This window comes from Artibeus jamaicensis, unplaced genomic scaffold (assembly GCF_021234435.1).
Source record: "Artibeus jamaicensis isolate MK-2021 breed Jamaican fruit bat unplaced genomic scaffold, CSHL_Jam_final contig_327, whole genome shotgun sequence".
Lineage (NCBI taxonomy): Eukaryota > Metazoa > Chordata > Mammalia > Chiroptera > Phyllostomidae > Artibeus > Artibeus jamaicensis.
This window is the reverse complement of record NW_026521772.1, coordinates 23378-41972: the sequence shown is the minus strand read 5'-3', so window position 1 is coordinate 41972 and position 18595 is coordinate 23378. Positions and strand designations below refer to the sequence as shown.

Genomic DNA, 18595 nt, shown 5'->3' with positions numbered 1-18595 from the left:
TCATTTGGGGATTGTTTCTTTGTCTTCCCATTGTTTGTGAGACTCTTCTTGTTAGCCTCAGCTTCTTAGATTAATCTGTTTTGACACCCTGGGTTTATGGTATGAACTTTTGTGGTGGAATGCCTGTGAATTTCAATGGTGCAGCCTCTTTTGGTTATCCTGTTGTTCTCTGCTTCCACCTACTCAAATGTGCAGCAACTTGTGGCTTCTCTCCTGCAACAATGTGCAATTTGTCTCTCTGACTCTACTATTGGGAGGCCTCTTCTATGGGTCCAGCTCTGGTCTTTTTATATTTTCAAGTTGATTGTGACTCTTGTGGGTAAAAGAAAGAAATGATAAGGAAAGAAATAAAAGGAAGAAAGAAAAAAATGGTAGGGGAATGGAAGAAAGAGCAATAAGTTTAGAAAGAAAAGAAAAAGAAATAAAACAGAAAATCCGGGAAAAGAGGACAAAAGTATGGAAAGATGAAACAGTAATAAAGTTTAAAAGAAATAACAGATTACTTTAAAAAAGCAAAAAGATAAAGAAAAGGAATGGAGAAGGAAGAAAGGTAAATTAAAAAAAAGAAAGAAAGAATAAAAATAAAATAAAGTAAAAAACAAAAAACGCACCAAAATAATCTCTCAAAACCAACCTCAGAAAAAGGAATGTCACTTGCTGGCTTCAAACTAGCCGAACCAGTTTTTCTGGTTGCAGTGGCTGAGGGTCGATTGTTGTGATTTTTTCAGCCAGCCCCTCTCAGGATCCAGACACTTGGCGCCTCTCCCCCAGCTCCCTACAATGGGGAGCTAGGACTTTCTCGCAGCGCTCCCCTCCCTGGGGTTACTGCCATAGTCTGGTTTGCTGTGTTTGCAGGCACCTGCACCGGCCTAGTTGCCTGGTTCCCTCGGGATTGAGCACAGGCCTGCCCCCGTTCAGTTGGGAGGCCCCAGACCCTCTGCCCAGTCCTGGGCTCGCTGCCAAGCTGGGTGTGAAGCAGACCAAGCTGTCGTGTCTACTGGATTCAGAGCCCCAGGCTGCACCTCTGAGTTCTCCTGGGCTGGCAACCACAGAGTCTTTGACTGGGGCCCTTTGTCCTCCGCACCCTCTCTGTAAACTCTATCAAACAAGTCTCTCCTGGCCCCCCACCTTGCTTGGCCAGAAAGGGAGGGGGGTTGAGGGTCTCAGATCTTTTCCCAGGACCCCTCAGCGTCCCGGGCTTCCAGATAGTCTGAGGGGGGTAGACTGGAAGCCGGGAGCCGATCTGAGGACTGGGCGCAGACCTAGAAACTCTGTGTGCTCGTCATGGCACGCTGCGTGGTGTGTATCCCTTCTGCTCCTGTGTTTGTCTGGGTCCCCTGGCCAACCTCTGGCAAAAAAAAAAAAAAAACCCTAGGGATGTAGCAGCACCACGCCGGGTGCTGGACCCAGAACTGTGTGCAGGCTGAAATCTCCTCTGCTCCCCTCTGGTTGGGTCTCTTGGCCGGTCCGGGCCCAAAAATCCTAGGGAGGGAGCTTTCTGGGCGCTGAACGTTGGCCTAGGCGCCCTCAGGCAGTTGCCCAGACACACTGCGTGTGGAGCGACTAGTTTCCCAAATTGCGCGCAGGCTGAAATTTCTTCCACACCTCTTTGCCTGGGCCACTCGGCCTGCCTGGCAGAAAAATTCCAGGGAGGGAACCGTCTGGGCGCTGAACGCTGTCCCAGGAGCCGTTGGGCTCTCGCCACAGGGCGCTGGTTCCCCTACCCTGTACCGGCTGTTTCTCCCTGCTCCGTCCCAGAGACTACTGTACTGCTGCTGTCTCCCTACCGTCTGGTTCCTCCGTGACCGATGAGGTTTCTGGTCTCTTATTTTCATATATGCTTGGCAACTGCTGGCTTGCTGGCCTCACCTCCTCCGATCGGATAGATCTCTGTCTCTTTTGTACTAGGAACTGGTATCTACTCCGTCCTAGTCCACCGCCATCTTGAAACCCCTGAGATTTTTTTTTTAAAGAATTAATTTAAATTCTTTTTGAGTAGAATCTTTATGATGTAATAATATTAGAGATCTTATTCTACTCATTGAAATATTTTGAGACTGAGATGTTATTTTTTTAAATAGAAACAAAAATAAAATTCAAGTAAATTAATATTTTTAAATTAAGTTTTCTAAAGGAGGGAGTGACATACTAGTCTTTATCTTATACTATCTGGTGCTGTTTCAATCTCTGCCTAACTTTTCCTAAATAACTAAGTCTAAAGATTCCTTATCAGGGAGATATTTAGCAACTTTAAAAAACTCCTAAATTAGTATAAAACATTGCTCTTGTTCTTTAGAGAGCCTATACTTGTTAAAAGGTTTCTTTTTTACATTTGATTTCTGCCGTTTCAGATTCTGCAGCCCGAGTTAAAGCCTAACTAATTAGTTATTGGGGAGCGTAGTGTGGTGGGTCAGAGATGTGCTGTTGGTGAAAAGCCCCAGGGAGGGCTGCCTGGTACCCAGGGTACACTGACCCCGCTTATGGGTTTCAGGGTTTTCCCACGCTTCTAAAACTGCGAGGGAGGGCTCGAAGCGCCAGGTGACCAACCTTTATATTGTGCTCCCTGACCGAGCCCAGAGTTAAGACATGATTTTGCTGTTTGTTGCCAATCATAAGGGGTCATCCACTCAGCACCAATGGAATCTACAAGCTGCAAAGTATAAGGGGAAGTAGGACCAAAGTCCTTAACAGCCGTTTTTATTTCTTTTATTAACTTAAACAGCAAAGGTTCCCACTGCGGGGGGTCATGAGGAGTCATTGGAAAAATCACTGGGAAGCAACTCAAGGTCTCACCCTGCCTCCTTGCCTCTCTCATGGCCCCCAGAAACCCGATCTTCTCAGGCAGACGCTTCGCTTGCCGAGACCGAACGCACTTTATTTTTACTTTCACTTTCCGGTCTCGCAGCGCAGCTAACGCCAAGGGGCCGAAATCTTCAGAATGATATCGAGCAGCTTCTTCTTCTAATTCAGCCTGATAATCAGGTGGCACCTCTTCCTTTTTCTCAGGCTGTTCATTATCCGAGTCAGAGTCAGACTCACTCTCACTCTTTTCATGCTCATCTAGAGCAGGCGGCGGGGCAGAAGGCGCTAGATTTTCACAAGTTGCTATTTTTACCGCCGCACACAAAGGCTGTTTTTTCTCCTGGGTCGCCTGTTTAGCGAGGCACGCAACCTCATGAGTGGGGTCAAAACTATCTTTTAAAACATTCCAAAGGGGAAAAGCATCTACTGGAACCTTTTCGGGCCCATGAAGGGTATAATAAGTCTTCATATCTTGGCCAAGTCGCTGCCAAGTCTCTGGATTCACTGATCCCTCCTCCGGGAACCAGGGCGCACATTCTTGAACAAAATGAAAAAAATCTCTAAGCTGTCTTCCTGACACACTTACTTCTCTCTTATGGAGCATATGCTTAGTTATATCAATGAATAAACCTCTTTCCTTTGACTCTGTATGTCCCATGATTACTCACCCTTTGCTACCTGGTCTATCTACCAGGGGGTCTGCAGCACCCGGTCGGTGAGAGCCTAGCCTACCCGATAATAATTTAAGGGGTCTTACGTGAGGGTCCCTGTTTGGGCGCCACCTGCCGGGGTCCAGCCGCAGCGGGTCAGGGGGTCCCACAGGTGAGGGCAAGGTGTAGGCGCTGGGTAACAGACGACAACACGCCTCAAAGGACAGTGAAGCTGTGTTCCGTTTATTGCAAGTACAAGCAGGTTTTTATAATTTTCATTTCAGGTAGTGATTAATATTTGCAGTATAACATGATCATTTGAGCAGAAAAAATCAATACAAAGATAATCAGTAAAAGAACGAAAGTTCCCATAGATTTAGTTAAAAATTATTTTAACTGAGAGAGCTATTAATCAGACAGTTAAAAATATTTTATTGTATATTAAAGTTTCTTAGAATTTAGTATAGGGCAAAAGGATACGCTAGATTGAGTAGAGAAAATAGGAAATTTATTATAAGGCCCTTGTGATGTCTAACTTAGCTATCTACCCTTTTTTTTTTCCCAAAATGTTTTTCTGTGTACTATAAATTCTGACTCCCTAGTAACTGTTTAGTTTGTAATAACCAACTAGCTTTTGTTATTTCTTTGCCTGTCTAGTTGATCTATATTCTTATTCAAGGTAAAGGAGGGGCTATTCTTATGTTGCAGGGGGCTTTCAAGGGTACTTCTTTTAAGTTTCTCTAGGAGTTCTTTTATAGACATGTTTTGTACTTTGATTCCCTCTAAGAAAGCAGTGGGATCATCTCCTGATTTCCTAGAGTATTCTATCTTATCTTGGGTGTTTTTCCAGTGATCTGTTATTGATTAAGCTTGAATTCTCAGATTGTTCTGGTTGTTTCTTTGTACCTATATTCCTTGACGTTTCTAGTATGATATCATTATTCTGTTCATTGAGCCGGGAAAGGTCTAGGCACACTATCTGAATCACTGCCAGGGTATTCATAATGATTAAAGCAAAAAGGGTCATGATCCCCAAAGCAAGCACAATCACAATAGGTATTGCAGGGCCTTCCATGCCACGTCCACCAGGTTGGAAACTGCTTCCTTGAAGTCTTAACACCCCCTCTCAGGACCTTGTCACGGAGAGAGGGATCCAACAGTGGACGTGGCATTTCCCTCTTTTTTATTTTTCAGCCGAAATTGATGAAATTCCAACGTAGTTTTTCGAAGGGAGGAGAGGATTACTCGGAAGACGACTGGAAAAACAAGGATTAAAATGAGAATAATTAAGCCAGTGATTCCAATATGTATTAAACTAGACCACTGCATGACAGGGTTGATGGATTCTTGAATAGACTTCCAGATTCTGTCTGCAATTTTAGAACCTGGTGCAGTTAAATATGCCTGACTAATTTCTGTAATTTTGGTATGTAGGCCTTTGAGATCAGGTCCTAACATAGTATCGTGCCAAATACCTTGCAAATGAGTTTTCACCTGAGGCCAAGTGGTGAAATTTTGATTATAAGGCAAAGGTGTGACACAAATCCATTTAAAATCTGCATGACAACTAGTAGTCATTTGAGTCTTTATATTTTGAATCTGGTCACCTAAATATATAACCGTATCTTCTAAGGCATTTACTCTAGTTTCTAATTTCTTATCAGTTTTTTCTTGCAGAATTAGTGCAAGGGAAATATTGTGAGAGAGCTGATTAACATGTTGTGCAGTATGTACTTCTTGTACTAAAGCGGTAGTTGATAATGCAATAGAGGTTATTATACTGATTAAAGCAGTAATTCCTAATATTAGAGCGGCTACAAATCTTTTTGGTCTTATTAATCCATCTATTTTTTCTAGTATATATAAACCTGTATCAGCATACCAATCTCCAGATAGTACTACAGGCATCAGGACATGCGAGGGTTGAAAAACTGTGAGAAATGTGGTTAGGTTTTTGGGAAGCCCAGGATCAATACAGTTGGTTAGACTACAGTTAGAACAGTTAATGTAAAAAGAGGAGCTCCGTTGCTCTGTATGAATAGAGCCGATTAAGATTGCATGAGGGGTATTAACACATGCTCTAATACTATAAATAGTTGAAACATTACTAGTGGGTCTATCAAAAATAACCATATTGGTGGCTGCAAACAATTTGTATAAGCGTGGATAAATGGAGGATCGAGAATGACTTGTGGAATTAGTTACATAAATAGGGGCGACCCATCCTGGGGAGTAATAGCGGCTCAAGGGTTCATGAGGATTAAAAATTCTTGTGTTGTTAAGAAAAAACTTGTGAGTAGAATTCAGTAGGTAAGAGGTATAATTATAATAAGGAGAGGAGATTGAATAATCAAAAATAGTTCAGTTAGTTCCTGGAATGGCATGTTTCCCTGGAGTTCCTGGGAACCCACAAACTAGCCATCTTGGAAATCCTGAATTGAGATCAATATTTTTCCAGTATATATCTTTTTCTGGATAATCAGTTAGACATGCATCTATAGCCTTAGGGAGGGAAGTATTATTTTTATAAGTATCATTATAATTATAATGACCAAGGGTGACTATATTAAGTCCCCAAAGAGAACGGCTATAGTCTGTTAAACTAGAGGGAGAGTCAGTAACAACAGTTGTACAGTTAATAGGTAGGCACCCGGAAGGAGGGGGGCCAGAGGTCGAGAAACACAGAGGGGCATCATCTGCACATCCTTCAAAGGTGAAATTCTTAGCAGTAGTGTGGGCAATTAAGGTATCGGGAATTCCTCCGAGAAGTTCAGTATTGTTAGTGTATAGCTTAGGTTGGTTTTCCCCCCAGACTGCTGGGTGAAAGAGGGGAGGACTAGGGCTATATGCCCAATAGGTCTGATGAAGAGACTCTGCTGCTACTCCCTGGAGAGACAGGAGTGTTACTATAGCGAGCAGAGATGTTTCTGGGGTGGTAGGCTTTCCTGTAGTATCAGCTACCCATTGTCCCTCGTGGCACAACTTCTTAATCTGACCCCAGGTGGGTAGGTCGCTTTCTTGAGTGCGCCGAGATGGTCGAGGAGTGGATGGGTATTGTGGTGGAGGAGCAAGCTGCAGGCGAGACATCTGAGGGACCAGACTCTCAGGTTCTTCTTCTTCGAGGATAGGATTAAGTATAGGAGGTTTTAAGGGCGGCATCCGTTGCTTCTTTATCCCTCTGGATGAGTCTTTCTGGGATCCATACGGGTACTTCTGCGTCCTGTGGAAAAACACAGGCGTATCCTCGCCCCCTTGTTAATAAAATATCAGGTCCTTTCCATTCTTCTGTAATGGAGTCTTTCCATTTTACCCATTCTTTAGGCACATTTTGAACTCCCCCAATGTCTCATCATTGGGGTTAAACCTTGTTCATTAGCATTCAAACGATTAATGACGAATAAGGCATGATTTAAAATGTGATGAGGAGACAGATGAGATTGCTTATCTCCAGTCTTTAATTTTTCAGTTTGAATTTTAAGGGTTTGATGGGCTCTTTCAACAATCCCTTGCCCTTGGGGGTTATAAGGGATTCCTGTTTTATGACAAATTTGAAATTTGTTGCAAAAATCTTTAAATGATTTTGCAGTATATGCGGGAGCATTATCAGTTTTTATTTCTGCTGGTTGACCTATATAAGCAAAGGCTTGAATTGCATGTTGAATGACATCTTTTACTGCTTCTCCTGTTCTAGTAGTGGCAAAGATCACATGAGAATAAGCATCTATTATTACATGAACGTAACCCAGTGTGCCAGATTCAGGGATGTGGGTAACATCCATTTGCCAAATAGAGTTAGGTTTTAGCCCCCTCGGATTAACCCCTTCAGATTGAGCCGGGATATGTGTCACACACGAAGAGCGTTCTCTCACTATTTGCCTGGCCTGCTCTCTACTCAGATGAAATTGTAACCTTAGAGCAGTAGCATTCTGACGATGCAATGCATGGGAAGTCTGTGCTTCTTGGAGAGCAACAGCAACAATCTTTTGTGTTAATTTATCTGCTCTGTCGTTTCCTTGACTTAAGGGGCCTGGCAGGTTTGAATGCCCTCTAATATGACCAATATGGAAGGGGTTTCCTCGTTTGTGAATAAGCTTTTGGAACAATTTCAGTTTTTCATGGATAGAGGAACGAGATGAGATAAAGGCAGTCTCTATAGCAGGAAATAAACTTTTAATATAGTATGAGTCCGTGTACCAATGAAATCTGTCTGGCACCTTTTGGAAGGCGAGAATGACCGCAGCCAACTCTGCCCTTTGAGCTGAGGTTTCCTGTGTCTCTTGAACTATTTCTTGACCTTCTACGATAATCGCAGCCCTTCCGTTGGCTGAGCCATCAGTAAAAATGTTAACCACTGGCGGGGCAAAAGGTGAGCTTTTGCATAAATGAGGAAAAATAATAGACACTTCTTTACAAAAATGGAGAAGGGGGTCTTTTGGAAAATGGTAATCAATGTTCCCTGCAAAATTACTGAGTGAGATTGCCCATTGATCTCCCAACTGATATAATTGGTCACACTGTTGTCTAGTATAAGGGACGATGATATTATGGACATCTCTTCCAAATAGAGTCTTACTTCTCTGTCTTCCTAGCCAAATCAATTGTGCAACCAGGTATGGATAGGATGGCAAGTTTTTCTTAGGGGTCACAGACAAATGAATCCACTCTAAGTAAGGGTGCTTCTTGCCAGAGACAGGCGGTGGGAGAACATACAGTTTTCAGAATAATAAGACTCCAAGATTTATTATAATCTACCTGAGACAACTTTGCATTAGTCAATGCCTGATCTACTTTTGTGAGAACTTCTTCTGCTTCAGGACTAAGATGTCTGGGGGATTTAGGCTGCCTATCACCCCTTAAAATATTAAAGAGGGGCGATAGCTCCTCAGTTGTTAATTTTAAAAATGGCCTTATCCAATTAATGTCTCCTAGTACCTTTTGAAAATCATTAAGAGTCTTCAAACAGTCTCTTCGAATTTCCAATTTTGGGGAAGTAATAGTTGGCGGATCTATGACTCTACCTAAATAACTAAATGGAGGATTTTCTTGAATCTTGTCAGGAGCAACAGTGAGCCCTGCATCTTGCAGCATTTCAATTAAATGTAATAGAGCTTTTCTTAATAATAGTGAATCAGCCCCTGCTATCAGGATATCATCTATATAATGGATACAATAAATTTGACTATAACATTGTCTAAATTTAAGAAGGGCAGTGTCAACAAATTTCTGACACAAGGTCGGACTGTTTTTCATCCCTTGAGGTAAAACTTTCCATTGGTACCTTTGATAAGGTCTTTGTAAATTAGGAGAGGGTAAACTAAAAGCAAATCGTTTCTTGTCTGCTTGACTTAATGGAATCGTAAAAAAACAGTCTTGAAGGTCAATTACTATTATTGAATATCCTTTTGGTATAGCAACAGGGGAGGGGAGCCCAGGTTGAAGGGCCCCCGTATCTTCCATAGTAACATTAACAGCTCTTAAATCCTGTAAAAGTCTCCATTTTCCTGACTTCTTTTTTATTACAAATATAGGAGTATTCCAGGGGCTAGTAGAGGGTTCAATATGTCCTTTTTCTAGCTGTTCTTGGACCAACATTGCAGCTGCATTAAGTTTTTCGGTAGTAAGAGGCCACTGCTCTATCCATACTGGTTGTTCTCCTTTCCAAAGTATTGGGTCTGCTGTTAATTGAACAGTGGCCATTATTCTCAAAAAGGATTCCTCTTTTCATGGGTACTCTCCTGACTCTCCGGGACCTTTAAAACTGCTCCCATCTGTTCTAACAGATCTCTTCCCCAAAGAGTAAAAGGCAGTGATGGAATGATATAAGGTTGAGAATGCCCTGTACTATTTCCATCTTGCCATTTCAAAATACTACTGCTTTTCGCTATATTATTGGCCATACCTAACCCTATTAGCGTTGAGCCACTGGTGGTGGTGGGCCAAGCGTTAGGCCAATCTTTTCCAGCTATACAGGAGACATCTGCTCCTGTACCTAGCAGACCTTCAAATGGGACTCCTTCTATAAGAATCTTTCTCATAGGTCGGTTTTGTCTCAATTGGGCCACCCAAGCTACTATATTGGTGGACCCAAAACCTTCTGCTCCCCCTCTCTCTTTTAAGGTAGGGTTAGGCAAAGCAAAATAGGGAAGCAGAAGCAACTGCTTCTGCAATTCGTTGCCCTGGATATATTTGCACAGTCTTCCTTGGAGGTCCTATCATGATCATAATTTCTCCTTGGAAGTCACTGTCGATGACTCCAGGTAAGACAGAAATCCCAGCTCTGGAGGCAGAACTTCTTCCAATAATAAGACCAGTGGTTCCTTGAGGTAAGGGTCCATAAATCCCAGTAGCAACTAACACTACTTCTGATTCTGGGGTAATGATAACATGTCTATGAGACGGAAGATCTAGTCCTGCACTCCCCGGGGAGGCTCGGGCCAGGTCATATATGGTGAGTTTGAGTTGGTCTCCTGTGGCAGTCCCCAATTGGGAACGGGGGGCTTGGGGGAGCCCCCATACTCCGTTTTTTGGCTGTTCAGTTCATTGGAGCTGTTGCATTTGTTGCGTCACTTGGGGCATATTTGGCAAGGGAGGCTGCCCCTGGTTTCTGTCCTGTCCCTGTGGGGGCAACAACTGCCCGTTCTTAGGAAACTTGGAGTGACATTCCTTGGCCCAGTGAAATCCTTTCATACACCTAGGGCATACAGCCGTGGGCCGAGGGCCCGTGGGAGGTTGCTGGAGCAAGCCTCCAGTATTGGTTGACTGATTGTTGCGGGGACAATTCTTTTTTATAAGCCCTGGCTGGCCACAGGAGTAGCAAGCAGCTCCTAAGGAATTTCCTTTATTTTTCTGTCCCCCAGACCTTATGTCTTGTAAGAATTGGGTGTGAGTTCTTCCTTTTAAGGCTGCAGCCATTGCCACCCCTTGAATGTATGCTGGGGAGGCGTCCATGCAAGCTTTCACATGGTCCCCCACTGTTCCTGTCCGCCTAACAGGTCTTAATAGTGCTTGGCAAGTTTGGTTAGCATTCTCAAAAGCCAATTGTTTGAGAACTAGTTCTGCAGCTTCGTTCATGGGAACAGCTTTGGAGACCGCTTCCTCTAATTTTGCTAAAAAATTTCCAAAAGGCTCTTCTGGACCCTGCTTAATGTTGCTTAAAAAGGAAGTAGCTAGCTCAGGAGTGGGTAATCTTCTCCAAGCTATAGTAGCTAATTTTGATATTTCTTCTAAAGCGGTCCTCGATCAAGATAACTGAGCCTGTGGAGAGTCGTACTCTCTGGTCCCTAATAACATAGACATTGTAAGTCTCTCTGTTGAGGGCTGGGAGAATGCCCTTCTAACACTAGCTTTAGCATTGTCTTCATACTCTGTTCTCCACAGCAAATATCGCCCAGAGTTAAGACATGATTTTGCTGTTTGTTGCCAATCATGAGGGGTCATCCACTCAGCACCAATGGAATCTACAAGCTGCAAAGTATAAGGGGAAGTAGGACCAAAGTCCTTAACAGCCCTTTTTATTTCCTTTATTAACTTAAACGGCAGAGGTTCACACTGCGTGGGGTCATGAGGAGTCATTGGAAAAATCACTGGGAAGCAACTCAAGGTCTCACCCTGCCTCCTTGCCTCTCTCATGGCCCCCAGAAACCCGATCTTCTCAGGCAGACGCTTCGCTTGCCGAGACCGAACGCACTTTATTTTTACTTTCACTTTCCGGTCTCGCAGCGCAGCTAACGCCAAGGGGCCGAAATCTTCAGAATGATATCGAGCAGCTTCTTCTTCTAATTCAGCCTGATAATCAGGTGGCAACTCTTCCTTTTTCTCAGGCTGTTCATCATCCGAGTCGGAGTCAGACTCACTCTCACTCTTTTCATGCTCATCTAGAGCAGGCGGCGGGGCAGAAGGCGCTAGATTTTCACAAGTTGCTATTTTTACCGCCGCACACAAAGGCTGTTTTTTCTCCTGGGTCGCCTGTTTAGCGAGGCACTCAACCTCATGAGTGGGGTCAAAACTATCTTTTAAAACATTCCAAAGGGGAAAAGCATCTACTGGAACCTTTTCGGGCCCATGAAGGGTATAATAAGTCTTCATATCTTGGCCAAGTCGCTGCCAAGTCTCTGGATTCACTGATCCCTCCTCCGGGAACCAGGGCGCACATTCTTGAACAAAATGAAAAAAATCTCTAAGCTGTCTTCCTGACACATTACTCCTCTCTTATGGAGCATATGCTTAGTTATATCAATAAATAAACCTCTTTCTTTGGACTCTGTATGTCCCATGATTACTCACCCTTTACTACCTGGTCTATCTACCAGGGGGTCTGCAGCACCCGGTCGGTGAGAGCCTAGCCTACCCGAGAATAATTTAAGGGGTCTTACCTGAGGGTCCCTGTTCGGGCGCCACCTGCCGTGGTCTGGCCGCAGCAGGTCAAGGGGTCCCACAGGTGAGGGTAGGCGTCGGCGCTGGGTAACAGACGACAACACGCCTCAAAGGACAGTGAAGCTCTGTTCCCTTTATTGCAAGTACAAGCAGGCTTTTATATTTTCATTTTAGATAGTGATTAACATTTGCAGTATAACATGATCATTTAAGCAGAAAAAATCAATACAAAGGTAATCAGTAAAAGAACGAAAGTTCCCATAGATTTAGTTGTAAAGATCAAAGATTATTTTAACTAGGAGAGCCATTAATCAGACAATTAGAAGTATCCTATCGTATGTTCAAGTTTCTCAGAATTTGGCATAGGGCAAAAGGATACGCTAGATTGAGTAGAGAAAATAGGAAATTTATTATGAGGCCCTTGTGATGTCTAACTTAGCTATCTACCCTTTTTTTTCTTTGCCCAAAATGTTTTTCTGTGTACTATAAATTCTGACTCCCTAGGAACTGTTTAGTTTGTAATAACTAACTAGCTTTTGTTATTTCTTTGCCTGTCTAGTTGATCTATATTCTTATTCAAGGTAAAGGAGGGGCTATTCTTATGTTGCAGGGGGCTTTCAAGGGTACTTCTTTTAAGTTTCTCTAGGAGTTCTTTTATAGACATGTTTTGTACTTTGATTCCCTCTAAGAAAGCAGTGGGATCATCTCCTGATTTCCTAGAGTATTCTATCTTATCTTGGGTGTTTTTCCAGTGATCTGTTATTGATTAAGCTTGAATTCTCAGATTGTTCTGGTTGTTTCTTTGTACCTATATTCCCTGATGTTTCTAGTATGATATCATTATTCTGTTCATTGAGCCGGGAAAGGTCTAGGCACACTATCTGAATCACTGCCAGGGTATTCATAATGATTAAAGCAAAAAGGGTCATGATTCCCAAAGCAAGCACAATCACAATAGGTATTGCAGGGCCTTCCATGCCACGTCCACCAGGTTGGAAACTGCTTCCTTGAAGTCTTACACCCCCTCTCAGGACCTTGTCACGGAGAGAGGGATCCAACAGTGGACGCGGCAGTGGACGTGGCATTTCCCTCTTTTTTATTTTTCAGCGGAAATTGATGAAATTCCAGAGTAGTTTTTCGAAGGGAGGAGAGGATTACTCGGAAGACGACTGGAAAAGCAAGGATTAAAATTAGAATAATGAAGCCAGTGATTCCAATATGTATTAAACTAGACCACCACATGACAGGGTTGATGGATTCTTGAATAGACTTCCAGATTCTGTCTGCAATTTCAGAACCTGGTGCAGTTAAATATGCCTGACTAATTTCTGTAATTTTGGTATGTAGGCCTTTGAGATCAGGTCCTAACATAGTATCGTGCCAAATACCTTGCAAATGAGTTTTCACCTGAGGCCAAGTGGTGAAATTTTGATTATAAGGCAAAGGTGTGACACAAATCCATTTAAAATCTGCATGACAACTAGTAGTCATTTGAGTCTTTATATTTTGAATCTGGTCACCTAAATATATAACCGTATCTTCTAAGGCATTTACTCTAGTTTCTAATTTCTTATCAGTTTTTTCTTGCAGAATTAGTGCAAGGGAAATATTGTGAGAGAGCTGATTAACATGTTGTGCAGTATGTACTTCTTGTACTAAAGCGGTAGTTGATAATGCAATAGAGGTTATTATACTGATTAAAGCAGTAATTCCTAATGTTAGAGCGGCTACAAATCTTTTTGGTCTTATTAATCCATCTATTTTTTCTAGTATATATAAACCTGTATCAGCATACCAATCTCCAGATAGTACTACAGGCATCAGGACATGCGAGGGTTGAAAAACTATGAGAAATGTGGTTAGGTTTTTGGGAAGCCCAGGATCAATACAGTTGGTTAGACTACAGTTAGAACAGTTAATGTAAAAAGAGGAGCTCCGTTGCTCCGTATGAATAGAGCCGATTAAGATTGCATGAGGGGTATTAACACATGCTCTAATACTATAAATAGTTGAAACATTACTAGTGGGTCTATCAAAAATAACCATATTGGTGGCTGCAAACAATTTGTATAAGCGTGGATAAATGGAGGATCGAGAATGACTTGTGGAATTAGTTACATAAATAGGGGCGACCCATCCTGGGGAGTAATAGCGGCTCAAGGGTTCATGAGGATTAAAAATTCTTGTGTTGTTAAGAAAAAACTTGTGAGTAGAATTCAGTAGGTAAGAGGTATAATTATAATAAGGAGAGGAGATTGAATAATCAAAAATAGTTCAGTTAGTTCCTGGAATGGCATGTTTCCCTGGAGTTCCTGGGAATCCACAAACTAGCCATCTTGGAAATCCTGAATTGAGATCAATATTTTTCCAGTATATATCTTTTTCTGGATAATCAGTTAGACATGCATCTATAGCCTTAGGGAGGGAAGTATTATTTTTATAAGTATCATTATAATTATAATGACCAAGGGTGACTATATTAAGTCCCACTAGAGATGCAGACACTCGGGCCCTCCCTACACCTACAGGGTCCGCCACATGTGAACAAAACCTCCGACTCACTCGCCAGCCAAATGCAGTTTGAGAAGCACAGACCTCGGGAGGTCAGGAAACAGAGCAACCCAGCCCCCGGTCATCAATGAACTGTTTTCCTCCAGACTCACCCATTTCGACAGTTGACCGTTCCCTGGATTGTCCAGTTGGTTCCACTAACAAATTCACTTCTTCAAATATTAGTGCTGGATCCCTACTTTTTTGTCTTGTGAATCCAAGTGTCCTCATTTAACCCTCACAACGAAACAAAGACAGACCTTATACTCCCACTTCACACAGCAGCAAACCCAACAGCAGGAAGGTGACACCATTCCCTGAGTCCCACCTCTGACATGGGGCAAGGTGGAAAACAAAGCGAGGTGAGCTGACGTACCCGAGCCTTTCCCTGCGGAATGCGTGAGGTTGCACCTTCCCACCAGGAAAGGAAGTCCTAGTTCCAGGAGGGGCCTCTGTCACCATGGTAACATGTGCCCAGCCTAGGGATGGGGTCCCCAGAGTGGAGTTCCCACCCTGAAGTCCCTGCCCCCTGTATGAGCTGCTGTGGCTCCTTGCAGGGTTTCCATCTGGAGCTAGTAGAGGCAATTGGTTTTTCTTAGAAGTACATCTGCAATCCCTTCAGGATGTTGAAGTCTCTCGGGCAAATTCTGAGGAAGGAGAAGGCGCAAAGAAGAGTCGAATCGCTGATCTAATTTGCAGATTAAAGTCCCTGACACTTCCTGGGTTTAACCTTTTAAGACCATTTATCTCAGAAACCACACTGCCCCTCCCCACATCAAAAATAAAGAACAACTTCAAACGTAAAACACCCAAGGACTTGCATTGTTATAAATTCACTTTTCAATGAGTGTTTCTAAAAGATCCTATCTACTTGAAGGTTCCCTGTCTTTCAATAAAAATGACTGAGGACTTCCGCCAAGATGGAGGCATAGGTGGATGTGCCGTGCCTTCTCACACAACCAAGTTTAGAGACAACTAAATATTAGCAATAGAAAACACAGCCAGAACACAGAAAATTGAACTTTTCGGAAGTCCGTTAACAACAAATTCTTCAGCCTGACCGGTAAGGGGCGAAACCAGTGGCTGGTGAAGCGAGGTTGCACAGGAAACCTTGGTCAGCCGGACTCAGGCGCGCCCGTGGAATCCAGGCACAGGGTTGGACCTAGTGAGCGACCCAGCGAGTGACCAGGCGAGGGAGTGGGCGGTTGGACCGGGGCCTGGCGGGTCCCCGCGGTAAGCAGCAGTAGAGGGCGCTGTCATTTCCCTGCTCTGACCCCACCTCCACGTACAGCGTCATAACCCAGCGACTCTGAGTGGCCCGGCCCAGGTGAACCACCTAAGGCGCTACTCCTCACCCAGCTGTGCCAAACAGCAGAGGGGGTCGCCATTTCCCCGCTCTGACCACGCCCCCACATTACAGCGTCACAACCCAGCGGCCTGGGAGTCCAAGGTGCCGCTTCTCACACTTAAAGGGCGCGAACAGACCAAAAATAGCTCAAGAAGATCTCAAAGCCCCAGAGCCTATAAATTAAGCGATGAAGAAATAGCAGAACTCTCAGACACACAGTTTAAAACACTGGTGATCAGGATCCTCACAGAACTGGTTGATTATAGCCACAAATTAGACAAATATATGAAGGCGAAACTAATTGAAATGAATGGAATTGCACAGGAAACCAATAGCGATGAAAAGGAAACTGGGACTCAAATCGATGGAGTGGACCAGAAGAAAGCAAATAATGGCCAAACAGAAAAGAGTCAAGAAGCAAGAATTCAAAGAAATGAGGAGAGTCTTAGGAACCTCCAGGACATCTTTAAACGCTCCAACATCCAAATTATAGGGGTACCAGAAGGGGGAAAGGCACAGCCACCAGTGGAAAACTTATTTGAACAAATAATAAGGGAGAATTTCCCCAGTCTGGCAAAAGAAATACACTTCCAGGAAATCCAGGAAGCTCAGAGAGTCCCAAAGAAGTTGGACCCAAGAAGAAACACACCAAGGCACATCATAATTACATTAGCCAAGATTAAAATGAAGGAGAGAATCCTAGAAGCAGCAAGAGCTAAGGGGACAGTCACCTACAAAGGACTCCCCATCAGACTGTCAGCGGATTTCTCAAAAGAGACCTTACAGGCAAGAAGGGGCTGGAAAGAGGTATTCCAAGTCATGAAATCCAAAGACCTATGTTGGGAACCTTACACCTGGCTTCTAGCTAAAAAGATTGCATTGATTACAGGAACCTGTGCGCTCCACAAAGCCAATCGGCTACAGGCACATGAGGTGTCCACGAGTACCAGTTGCACCCAAGTAATCAATAAGCGGGCCCTTCTTTGTCTCAAGCTAGCCAATAGCAAGCAACCTAATCTCCTTCCTCTCCCTCCCCCCTATATATATACCCAGTTCGGAAAAATAAAGTTTGCAGCTTGATCAGAATCTTTTGTCTTGCTGCCATTCTTCGCGCCTCTTGTCCCCCCAACTCATTTGTTCTAGGTAGGTGGTCGAGCCCCAGTTGATTGCTCCGCGGGCCGGAGCAAGTGGCGCCCAACGTGGGGGCCCGATAGCCGCCGGAACAAAGCGCCGTCCCCGCCAGTGACTTCCCCGCACAGATTGGATCGCCACGACTACTCGACTGCGAGACAGATCCAGGAGCCCCTCCCCTCAACGGTGAACTCGGCCAGGTAAGGCCCCCAATCATGGGACAAGCATGTTCACAGAATGGTATTTTTATAAGTCAATTAAAGCAAACACTCAAGGTGCGAGGAACTCGAGTTAAGAAAAAAGGATTTAGTTTTATTTTTTGACTTTATATTCAAAATGTGCCCCTGGTTCCCCCAAAAGGGGACGATTGACCCACAGTGTTGGAACCGGGTCGGAGATTGCCTTAATGACTATTATGGAGTCTCTGGCCCCCAGACTGTCCCTATCACCGCCTTCAGTTATTTTAATCTTATTAAAGAAATCTTAGTCACTCATGGGCATTCTCTGGATGTCCAGAGCCTCTGTAAAGAGGGAAAAGAATTTCTAAAAAATCAATCCTGGTCCCCCTCGAGGGCCCCTTCAGCCCAAAATCTCTGTAAAGAGGGACAAGAAATTTCAAAAAAATCAATCTCGGCCCCCTTCGAGGGCCCCCCTCAATTGGCCCCTCAATTTCTATTAACATAGAGGAAGAGATTAAAAAACCCCCTAACCCTTCCCGTAATTCCTCAAATAACCATGTCGACCAATTAAACCCAGCAGAAGAGGCCGAACTCGAAAAAGAGGCAGCTTCTTACAATAACCTTGACTGGCCTCCTCTCTCTTCGCCCCCTTACTTAAAGATCTCCCAGCTTTTCGGCCGCCCCCCTATGCACCCTCGAACCTACCGCGCGCAGCCACCCGTATTCTAGCCCCCATTCTAAACAACCCCGAGCCACCAACAATCCACCAAAAACCCCTTCTCCAAAAAACCTCCATTCAAGAAGCCTTAATTCTCATTCGAGAAATCAAGGCCGTGGCTAAAGAATTCACTGATTTGACCCTATCCACCCCCACTGAATTACTCGCTTTCCCCGTCACCAGAAGCCAAAGTCAGGCCAATGCCCCCTCAAGCAGCCAGGCTGATGCGCCCTCAGGTAGCCGAGCCTGGGAGACCGACGGCTCCCAACATCCTCTCCCAAGTAGTGAGGATGAACGAGATTCTAATGGCTCTAGCTCTGATGAGGAAGAGGCTTCTGCCTCCGAACCCTCATACTCCCACTCCTATAAGCGGCTCAGTTTAAAAACCTTAGAAAAAATCAAAACGGCCGTAGCCAACTATGGTCCCACTGCCCCCTTCACAATGGCCTTAATTGAAAACCTTAGTGAACGGTGGCTTACACCCAATGATTGGTTTTTTGTAGCCAGAGCCGCCCTAAGTGGAGGCGATTTCATACTTTGGAAAAGCGATTACGAAGAGACCTCCAAACAATTCGCTGCATGTAACGCCCGTAAAACCTCTTCCGAAAGGTGGACATTAAAGAAATTCCTAGGCACTAGCCCATATCAACACAATGAAAAACAGGCTCAATATCCCCCCGGACTTTTAACACAAATCCAGTCCGCCGGGTTGAAAGCCTGGAAGCGCCTCCCCCAAAAAGGGGCCGCTACCACTTCCCTAGCAAAAATTAGACAAGGTCCTGATGAACCCTATAGCGAATTTATTAGCCGCCTACAAGAGCTAGCAGAGCGCCTGTTCGGCACA

General features: G+C 44.1%; 1 protein-coding gene across 1 annotated transcript in view; it reads left to right on the top strand.

Annotated features, from left to right (window-relative positions):
- LOC128627157 (uncharacterized) overlaps positions 1–17218 on the top strand; it is a 55931-nt gene extending 38713 nt beyond the window's left edge. The window contains exon 6 of the mRNA XM_053663710.1: positions 14310–17218. Within this exon, the coding sequence (XP_053519685.1) occupies positions 14310–14467 (158 nt within the window). The 3' untranslated portion in view covers positions 14468–17218. The remainder of the gene's footprint in view (positions 1–14309) is intronic.
- The last annotated feature ends 1377 nt before the right edge of the window (positions 17219–18595 follow it).